Consider the following 11425-nt stretch of genomic DNA (forward strand, 5'->3'; position numbering starts at 1 on the left):
AAATGCATTTATCAATTAATTTTGTCTAACATAATAAACATACACTGTGCTTCAGTTAAAAACTGAGGTGGATTGATTGATTGATTGATTGTTATTTGTTTTACTTCACATTCGAGAATTCTTCAGTCATGTAGAGACGTCACCAGGTACCGGTAATAGGCTTCAACTTTGACCTTTAACCTTTACTCTGCACCCAAGGCCATTGAACAGTGAGGGATCTTTATCGTGACAACACCTGTCGTGCATTTAAACTTTGTCTTTATAACCAGTTGTGCACCCCACCCCTCAGGAACTATACTGACCCTGGGGCCACATGTTTCAAAATTTAGGAAATTTTATAAATTTATTTCATCATAATGGTTGATTAATACCAAAGAGCAGATTTCAAAGCATTAATTTATTTTCAGACTATGTATCCCCCGAAACCCCATGATTTGAACAAACTTGAATCTACACTTCCTGAGGATGCTTCCATGTAAATGTGATCAATCATGACTTTATTGTTCTTGAGGTGAAGATTTTTAAAGATTTTTCATATATATATTCCAATCTATAACTTTGATCATCCATTGTAGCCCCATTCTTCTCCTGGGGGTCATGATTTGAACAAACTTGAATCTACACTACCTAAGGATGCTTCCATATAAATATGACCAATCATGACTTTGTTGTTCTTCGTCAGAGGATTTTTAAAGGTATTTCCTATATATTCCTATGTAAAACTTTGATCGTCCGTTGTGGACCCATTTTACCCTCGGGAGTCATGATTTGAATCTCAAGTATCTTTAAATGTCAACTTCAGAGAACTTGTGTTCAAAATAATTTTGAAAATGACCAAAGACAAGGTATAAGTAAATTTACGAGTTCCATATTTAGTGAGAAAGCAGCTGTCAATGATATCGAAAAGCCTGGACTTAGATTTATCGTGGAGAATGATGGGCTGTAAAGTCGAGTGAGATATAATAAGAAAGATTGATAGGACATTTTCTGGAAAGCGGTTAATGCATTTTGGTTTATATAAGGAATTTTTCAAATGAAATTTAGGAATCCGGCATAGGAATGGTATTTCAAATTAATTTTGTTTGTGTCAAACAAAAAAAATATATAAAAATTGACATGATTTTGAAGAAAATTTTCAACGTTGCACTCAACTACATGCAATATTTATCATATTATACTGGATTTTTATACAAATACACATAAAAGTGAACCGTGCGCATAAATTCTGCGCAGTCGCTATATTTTGGAATATCAACCATCGTTAAGCAATGTTGACTGTTGTTACGCTGGAGGTTGTGGCTTCATCATTAAGCGGGTAATAGTGTTTTTTAACAAATGTTTCTCGATTAATCAGATTCAACTAATTTACATGAATGTATTATATTGTTTTTAACAAATGTTTCTCAACCAATCAGATTCAACTAATTTACATGAATGTACAATATAAACCAATGTTCCGTCTGTACTTAGAACTATACACATGCTTAGACCTATTTTTATTTCTGTTATTCATTCTAACACAAGCTATTTGGATTTCTCTGTCCATGCTAGGTGACAGTAAATATAACAAAATGAATTCTGGTGGACTATCAGAACGGTGCATGACAGATCAGTGTTTGATTTACAGAGATCATTCTCTTTGCAAGGGGATACTCCAAATTGCGGTGCCCTTTTTATAATGAAAATTAAACAAAACAGTAGAAATTTATAAATATTTATTTCTACTGCTGCTAAATAATGAAAAAAATTCTAAAAGATGAACATAGTTAGATGTATAATAATAAAATAGCAAAAAGAAAAGTGTAAACAATTGATAACAATTAGAATGCAATAATTATATTTTTAAAAATAACAAGGTAATTTATAAAAGCAAGTTTGAAGACTTCTCGTAGAATAGAACTCAATATTGTACCCTGAATTACATAAAATGTACTCTATTGTACAGTGGTGGTGGTTAGCACCAAATTAACAACTTCTGAACGAAAATGCAACCTAGAGATAATTGATATCATTAACAGTATATCCATCAATCAATAAGAAGAAACAAATAATTACAGTCTTATGAAAACATAATCATTGCTAACATAGACTCCCTTCATAAATGATTTAGCTATGTTAATTCAATTCTTACATAATTTAAACATATAATCAGAAATCTATGAAGTTAAAGCTCACATCTTGAGTTAACAAAGTTTATAAAATGTATCATTTTCATCATAATGCTTAACAAACAGTGTAACATACAGTGTATATATTTTTTAAAAAGAAGATAAAAATACAACATTTAAAAATAAACACTATCTGTATTTTGATTTTTAGTATTAATCTCGTTGTTCTTTAATCGACCATTGCACAATGAATCTTCGTGTGTTACCAGTTTAAAGGATATGTGACCATGTTCTAATCACTGATTGGTCAATCTTGTTCTCATTAATGATTGGTCAATCATAATCTGACTACTGATTGGTCATTTAACCATTTTTTTCTTCTTGCTATTACATGACATTCACATGAAAAGATCACATGACATTGGACACCATTTATCAATATTATGCAACATTACCACAAAGAAATGTCCTCAAGTTATAGCTGCATTTCTTAATCAAATGATAAATTGATAAAAACAGACAATACAAAATGACAAAATTTATTAATATATCAATTCAAAATATAATGAAATTTTAAAAATTAGTACAATATGTGTATTACCAGGTATAATATCAAAAAAATTACTAGCGTTAAATAAAAGTAAAGTCAGGTGATTGACTTTAGTTGAACAAGACTGACTACAGACTACTAAGTTAATCCACTGGACAAGAGGTGACTATAATCATGATATCTCCTTCATGTCCTAGACCAGTGATGAAGCACAGACAGACAGACTACCAATGATGGAGACCTACTTCACATCACTATATATCATGCCCTCATCCAAATCTATCCACATCGTCTGTATTGTCAACTTCCATCATTTTATTTAAGGCCTGAAATAAATGTATAGACTCTAATAGGCTGGATTGCAAACCAGAAGTCTCTATCGAGACTGTAGCTCTACTGGTTTGTACTTATCAAAAACCTTTGCACTATCTTATGTATCTTTGTGTAGTCTACTTGTGTGCCAACTTATTTTGAAATCAAACTAAAACTGTAGAAGGAGAAGCGTTTTAAAGGAATTTCACAGAAAATTCTATTTTTGGTAACCATGGTAACACCGTTCATTGAAATCAAATACCGATGCACTATTCTATGTATCTTAGTGTAGTCTACTTGTGTGCCAAGTTATATTCAAATCAGACCAAAACTGTAGAAGAAGTAGCGTTTTATAGGAATTTCACAGAAAATTCTATTTTTAGTAACCATGACATCACCTTCATCGAAATCAAAAACCGATGCACTTTCCTATGTATCTTAGTGTAGTCTACTTGTGTGCCAAATTATATTGAAATCAGACCAAAACTGTAGAAGGAGTAGCGTTTTAAAGGAATTTCACAGAGAATTCTATTTTTAGTAACCATACCAACAACGTTCATCGAAATCAAAAACCGATGCACTATTCTATGTATCTTAGTGTAGTCTACTTGTGTGCCAAGTTATATTCAAATCAGACCAAAACTGTAGAAGGTGTAGCGTTTTAAAGGAATTTCACAGAGAATTCTATATTTAGTAACCATGGCAACACCGTTCATCAAAATCAAAAACCGATGCACTATTCTATGTATCTTAGTGCAGTCTACTTGTGCGCCAAGTTATATTCAAATCAGACCAAAACTGTAGAAGGAGTAGCGTTTTAAAGGAATTTCACAGAGAATTCTATTTTAGTAACCATGACAACACCGTTCAACGAAATCAAAAACCGGTGCCAAATTATATTGAAATCAGACCAAAACTGTAGAAGGAGTAGTGTTTTAAAGGAATTTCACAGAAAATTCTCTTTTTAGTAACCATGGCAACACCGTTCATCGAAGTCAAAAACCGATGCACTATTCTATGTATCTTAGTGTAGTCTACTTGTGTGCCAAGTTATATTCAAATCAGACCAAAACTGTAGAAAGAGTAGTGTTTTAAAGGAATTTCACAGAAAATTCTATTTTTAGCAACCATGGCAACACCGTTCATCGAAATTAAAAACCGATGTACTATTCTGTGTATCTTAGTGTAGTCTACTTGTGTGCCAAGTAATATTCATAGGCGCTTGGGTCAAGGATACTGTATTTTTTCTATATACTGTCTTGTCGAGGAAATTCGAACTATACTCGTCACATTTTTTTTCTGGTGCAGTGTTAATTTTCAGTTTTTTGTAAACCTTTCTGCTTCATATTCACTAGAATGTCGCGGAAAATCGATTTTATGCACGCTTTAAAAATGACATATTCCACTGTATACTAAAAAGAATTTTGTTTCTTTTAGTATACAGTGGGATATGTCATTTTTAAAGCGTGCATAAAATCGAATTTCCGCGACATTCTAGTGAATATGAAGCAGAAAGGTTTACAAAAAACTGAAAATTAACACTGCACACTGAAAAAAAATGTGACGAGTATAGTTCGAATTTCCTCGACAATACATTATATAGAAAAAATACAGTATCCTTGACCCAAGCGCCTATGGTAATATTGAAATCAGACTAAAATTGTAGGAGGAGTAGCCTTTTGAAAAATTGTTTACATACAGATGGACAGACAGACAGACAGACGGACGGACGCCGGACGCATTACTATCGCATAAGCTCTTCTGGTCTCTGACCAGTAGAGCTAAAAAGGGGCATTATCTTCAGTAAAACATTCTTATGACAAATTGATTTTCTGCCCTAATTGTTTTACAGCCTATATGTAATGATTTTTAAATAGAAGGAGCTTGAATTAACATTGATAGGGATGCATTTTGCTACAAACATGTTTTACTGCTCACTCCCATTCTTTAGAAACGAAAAAGAAATATGCATCGTAACATCCGGCCCCTCTTTGTGACAAGCAACATGAGCAATACCAAATAGAGATTTTTAAAGTTATATTATATTATTATATGATTGAATAATTTTCATCTCTCTGATTGGCTGAGATCCAACTATGTTAGAAAAATATTACGTTGTATTGACCTGCACGTGACGTTCTAGGTCAATACAAGGATTTATTTCCTCTACATTGATCTAAAAATAGACTGGGAAATTCCAAATTGATACAAATTGTTTTAGATAGCTATCTTAACGACTGTGATTTTTATTTTCATGTGAACAAAACATAAGCAAATATATATTTTAGGTGAGGGTGGTACGAGGGGATGCAGGGACCCCCCTCCAACACTTTCACTGAACAATTTTTTTTTTACTTTTTACTTTTTGGCAGTCAGTTTTTCCTAATAATACTCCTTCCTTTCAAAATCTATCTTATAAAAAAGACTGACATTATATATTTTTTACGGCATCTAAAATTGATTTTAAAAAAACATTTCAAATTGATACCACTGGTAAGGTTTATTCACATTTTAATTCTGCTTCTCTCTGAAAATATTTCTGGAAATATTTGGCTAGGACTTAATAAAATAAGCTGTATAATTTTATCAGTGAGTCATATAATAAAACAATTATTGCTGGTTTTTGAGGTCAATACAATGATTTAGCCATCTTCGAAGTACAATATTCACCTCGCCCTTCGGGCTCGGTGAATATTGTACTCCTCAGATGGCTAAATCATTGTATTGACCTCAAAAACCAGCTATAATTGTATAATATTAGGAGTTCTTGCTTCTGTAAAACATTGATTGCAACGGATTTGACCATAATTATGAATTTATCATGTTTATTGAAGTTTCCATAACACATGTATTAGTTGAACACGTGCTTACTCTGTGTTTATGTAGACCGTCAATTTGATTGGCTATTATATTTATTGTATGAAAATCATCGTTCTAAAGATAGCTCAAAACGTTCCAGTCAAACGGAAAATTTTATTTAAGATATCTCATGGAATGAAGGATATGGAGATATCAAACAATATTCAATCTCAAAGTCCATAAAACAATTCAAAATAAAAGCAGGCAAACACGAACCTCCAAAACATCAGAGGTAGGATCAGGTGCCATGAAGGAGTGGAAGGGATTTCAATTATAAACCAGTATATTAAGGAATCCTTCTACAGCCAATATTCTGGCTGATATAAACATGTTTCTAGTTAATGTAGTAGGTACAGTGAAAACTGTCAAATCTGACACCAGTGTTATCTGTCACACTGTGTATTCTGTCATAAAATTTCTTTTCCATTTTAACTCTTTTCAAATGTTTTTTTAACACTTTGGAATTTGACAACCTGTCTATTCCGACACAAAATTTGTCTCCCAGAGTGTGTCGGATTAGACGGGTTTCGCTGTATATTAATAGCATTATATAAAAGCTTACCTGAGTTAATCAAAGGTACAGATTTCTACGAGCCAGCCTGATTTTGTCAAGTTCTAAGTCCTCTAAGTATCGGGCTCGTGATAAACGCAGAGACTGAAAAGTTAACAATATTATACAAATGCTTCAGTGACATAATTAGTGTGTTAATTCATACTGAATTGGGGCCTGCTTGAAGTATGCTCTTGATTACTGGATTGTTCTGTGATGCATGGTTCCTAAGTGAAACTCCAAGCAGAGATGCTAAGCTTTCTCTGTGGATTGGCATTTGTTCAATACATTGTATATACTGTATTTTAATTACTAATTCAGTGGTTTTCTTTCAATGTGAGTAATACTGATCTCTGTGAATTTTGAGTTATATATAATTATCTCCATGATTTAAGTTTAATATTATGAACCAACCTTTAATACAGGTACATATGTTGCATTGATTAAAGTTATACCTGAGTTTTCTTTCGAGTTGAGATTTCACTGACTTTGAAAAGGTTTTTAAAATCAATCTGAAGTGAAGATTATACTCACAGCGTCGAGTTGTTCTCTGGCAAGTCTTTCCCGTCTTTTAACCTCTAATTCTTGTTCTAGTCGAGCGAGTTCTCTAGATTTGTTGAGCGCCCTGAGATGTTCCAGTTCTATTCGTTCCATAGATCTGCTGCGTTGTAATGCGCGCTCCGTTCTCTCTAGGTCCAGCCTGTCGTATGCTGTCAGGGGACGTACGTACCTATCTGGTTTGTAAAGTAGTGTGTCTGTCAGAGTAGGTTTGTATAATACAGTGTCTGTCACTGTTGGTCTGTAGAGAACTCTGTCCACCTCGGGTAAAATCGTCTCCGTAATGTCTGTCACAGTAGAAAACTCTAACCAAATCGGATTTTCACCCTTTATACAAAACAGAGGAGCATATTTATTAACACAGACATTACTTTATAGCGGAACATTGCTGCAAATTTAAATATAGTTAAAAAATCCTTGATCACATTCTTATAATGGTTTGTGCTTCATTTCATTTCTGTTTGTGTTTACATAAAAACATGTAGCATGAAAATTCGAAATTGACACGCACTGCAAAATTTAGAATATGAAAATAGTCTGAAATATATTGTTTTTTTTAATAAGCCTAAATACTTACGGGAAAGTCGATAAGTCTGCGTAGCGGTATTTCCCTGATGGGTGAGGAGTGATACAGTGACCCGGAGGTGATGGGGAAAAGGACTTCCCGAGCGCTGGCTGAGTACGAGGCGAGTCTGACCGAGCCTCCATAGCGAGATAACTGTACCAACTCAAAAACAACCAACTCATCTGTAAAAAAAAAAAAACAAAAACATCCAGGAATGATATACAGTGAACATAATTGCTATTAGGGCCAAACCCCCCCCCCCCTTCCTTCCTAACTTTTTTGCAAAGATAGACATAATATAGGCATAAGGCATTGAAAATCTGGGGTTAACCTTTTTTGTTGGTTTTGCCCCCGCCCCCATTTCAATTAGCCACCCCACTTTCAATTTTTTTATATTCTCCCTCACTTTGTTCGTCCGAATATAAATTAATTCTATTTAAGTAATAACAAGAATGACCATTTTAGGAGTGCTACTCGCTACAACCTTTAATCAACATTCAAATTTATTATATTTATTTACACATATATACTTCAGTTAACTAAACTTGCATAAATCGATATTTCGACAGAATAAATCCTGAAATTTCATTATTCAGCGTGAATATACGTGCATCGAGGTTATAGCGAGAGTCGATAAAGAATGCGTATGACCCTATGTATTTATAGTACTAGGTAACTGTTACCTAGTCACGTGATCTATGAGTATTTTCAGCAAGTAAACAACGAAAGGAATTTTATTTCCGAAACCTATGGATAACATACAAATAAAAATCTACACACAGGTATAAAATCTCCACTAACCTCTGAGGCGATCAAGGACTTCCGAAGACAACCCAGAGGTGTAGTAAGTCTGTAACACGGAAATGGCAGTCAGTATTCCGTAATTTACTAATTTGGTACTTATAGGATATTGGTTTTTATGACAGATGATACAAAAAACAACAAGGTTCCCATATGACATTTTTGGCCCTAATGAATTTAAAAAATAGTTTACTATTCTTTAAATATCCTTTAGACCTTTGGTGATTGCATTTCAATCAAAAAATGACCTAATTTGCTGGCTAGTCAATGCATTATGACGTCACGAACACAGGTGCTCGTGGACAGGATTGTTGTCGCTACATCCCGCTTTTATTTTTTAAAAGAAAAATCTGCTTTTTCTCCATTTCTAATCGCTGACATTTTCATCCTTATCATCATGTATTTGTGTCGGGTTTTTTTTTTTGAAAATCACATAAATATATCAATCATATGCAATTTCTATTGTGCACAGTCGTTTTTAGTATATATAAAATCTGATTTCTTTTTTAATTGAAAGGGGGGGGGGGGGGTAGGGATAATCCTGTCCACGAGCACCTGTGGTTTAATGCATAAAATGAACGGACCTCTTTTTCTTAAAAAAATAAAAATAACACGTTAAGCCATGATTATATTGGGAAAATGAACAGGTGTTTAACTGCATAAATTTTTTATTTTATTCAAAGTTTTACAAAAATTGAATTCAAAGTGACAAAAAAGATAAGAGAATAGATTCATGAGAATTGTTGCAGAAAAGGTAGAATTTTGAATATTATAGGAAGTTTAGAAATCCTATGACCCCCCCCCCTTTTTTTTCAGTGATTACCTTGTCAAACACGAGGTCCTGTTGTATATACAAGGGAAATGTTGATGTCAGTAGCCTGGTACTCTTGTTTTGTCCAAACAGACTAACACTGAGGCAAACGTCTTCCCGACTCAGAAAATACACACCCGGAGCCCTCACCTGTAATACGTCACGCAGGTACACACAGGTAAAGTCGAGCAGCGATATGTGGATCAATATCAGCTGACAGATTTAAATTAGGTGTATATAGAACTTCTCTTTTGTACATTAACAAAGTTTAAATTGCCCTATCTTGTTATAACACATCTGCTTTATCAGTTTTAGTACTTGAGACAGTCATTTTCTTAAATCAATGATCTATCGATAGCCATTTAAAACAATAAAAACCCACATTGTGTATTGCATTTTATCGATTTAAGTCGTGTATTGTATGTCATTACTGAGTTCATATAGATTTAAAATTTGCACGCACATGCAGACAATACTTACGGATCTTAGTTTTAAGTCCACAACGCATCGTACGCGCGGCATTTTCCCCTTTTTGTTTCTCCGCTAAATGAGAGCAATGACCAAAATTATGAGTCTGGTGAAATTTCACAATTATTTGTCGTCAAGGACGCAGAGAGAAACTGTCAATACCTACACGAAACAGCTCGCTCGTGAAACTTGTCGGGTATTTAAACTTTAACATGTTTAATACATAGTTTAAATATTTTATGTTCACTTAAATATATGTATAGCTTATTCAGAGTACCAAATTTACAAAAGGATAGGGAGCGAGCGTCGCCCCAATCATAACCTCATGATGAGGGTTGCCAGCTCAATTTTTTTCTCTCTGAAACCAGACTTTCTGGAACATGTGTCATTTCTTTTTTTATCCGCTTAAAAAAGTGGAGATGCATGTACGTCCGTCGTATGCCCGTCCGTCCGTCTGTTATGCTTTGGGTTCAAATCTCATTCCCAAATCCTCCTATGTATGTATGTACCGCGGAACATTAACTGGCAAAATTGGAAATATACAGCTTACGTCATTTCTATCTGTTACAATCAAAACATTCAGTGATAGACAATGAAATGGGCGGGTACAATTCGACGCGGACGTTTGGAAAACATGGGATTGAAATTGCAGATCGAAATTCATTTTCAATCCACCTCAGCTACGTTAGAAGGCTCATATTACTGATTGACCCAGAAGACAAATAATTTCAACTTTGGTACAGTTTGAATTTTTTTTGTCCAGTGTTTTAAATGTATAAATATTTAAGGGACAAATATTTCATTTCTGTTTGATAAATATATGTATAACATTGTCTTGGTGATGGTGGTGGTGGTGGGTGGGGGGGGGGGGGGGGGGGCTTGAACGATTTTTAAATAAAGTTGTCCAACAGTTTTCAGTGAGAATAAGTATAAAACTCATGCACTCTTATAATCCTAGAAGTAAAATATATTGTCATTTAAGGCATGACCTGACTCGACAATTTTTTACCCCCCCCCCCCTTCTAGAATAAAAAATCTGAAAAATAATCTTTGTCTTATATGATCTTTCGCGTTCTTAAAATTATAAGCTAAAACTAATATTAATGTGAACTTCAAACAATTAATATGTATTTGGGAGTTGAAATAATATAGTTGATTTTTGGATCATACATTCACTCTTTGCTTTGAAACAGCTCAGGTGGATTGAAAATGAATTTCGATCTGCAATTTCAATCCCATGTTTTCCAAACGTCCGCGTCGAATTGTACCCGCCCATTTCGTTGTCTATCACTGAATGTTTTAATTGTAACAGATAGAAATGACGTAAGCTGTATATTTCCAATTTTGCCAGTTAATGTTCCGCGGTCTAAGTTTATGACTATTGCATGTCATTGTTTATAGAGTTACATTAAAAGAGGGGGCTAGGATGGAATAAAAAAGTTGTAGATTAAGGATTTTTTTTTTTTTTGAATTTTTAAATGTAATATGATGAGTAAGTAATTCTGAAAAAAAAAATATAATGTGCAATGTTCAATCCATTAGTGAAAAAAGTAATTGTTAAAGATTGAGAGATTCTACGCTCATTTATTTTTTATTTTTCCGAGAGATTGCTACACTGGCTCAGTTATTGGTCAGCTGTGAACTTTGTGACCGCCCTGCCCGACATTTCTGTAACGAGTGCCACGTGGGTTTGTGTGGAGGCTGCATTATGCACCTGAAAAGCCTGAAGTCTAAACCACACAGTATTGTCTCTTACCATAACGGGCGGGAACATCGACCATCTTCCCGCCATGTTTCATTTCATTCCAACCAGAGATGTGAGGGACATTGTCAACAGTGTGAT

At 34.0% G+C, this 11425-nt stretch overlaps 1 protein-coding gene across 1 annotated transcript; it reads right to left on the reverse strand.

Annotated features, from left to right (window-relative positions):
* Positions 1-1712: 1712 nt before the first annotated feature.
* LOC134249868 (spermatogenesis-associated protein 6-like) lies at positions 1713-9746 on the reverse strand. The gene is made up of 7 exons (XM_062732234.1): positions 9595-9746; positions 9127-9264; positions 8304-8352; positions 7515-7684; positions 6914-7264; positions 6392-6484; positions 1713-2984 (listed from the first exon to the last, which is right to left on the reverse strand). The coding sequence occupies exons 1-6, from the start codon at positions 9634-9636 to the stop codon at positions 6401-6403; spliced, it is 834 nt and encodes a 277-aa protein (XP_062588218.1). The 5' UTR covers positions 9637-9746; the 3' UTR covers positions 1713-2984; positions 6392-6400.
* Positions 9747-11425: the final 1679 nt, after the last annotated feature.

This window comes from Saccostrea cucullata, unplaced genomic scaffold, assembly GCF_032062105.1.
Source record: "Saccostrea cucullata isolate Sc308-1 unplaced genomic scaffold, CSIRO_AGI_Scuc_v1 ctg20462, whole genome shotgun sequence".
NCBI lineage: Eukaryota > Metazoa > Mollusca > Bivalvia > Ostreida > Ostreidae > Saccostrea > Saccostrea cuccullata.

What these genes read in the sequence shown, in the direction of transcription:
- LOC134249868 (XM_062732234.1), bottom strand. Translation starts at nt 9,636, where the DNA reads ATGCCGCGCGTACGATGCGTTGTGGACTTAAAACTAAGATCC. An exon ending in AGGACCTCGTGTTTGACAAG is followed by an intron (nt 8,353 to 9,126) that starts GTAATCACTGAA and finishes TCCGTGTTACAG; the next exon opens with ACTTACTACACCTCTGGGTT. An exon ending in CCAGAGAACAACTCGACGCT is followed by an intron (nt 6,485 to 6,913) that starts GTGAGTATAATC and finishes TTAACTTTTCAG; the next exon opens with TCTCTGCGTTTATCACGAGC.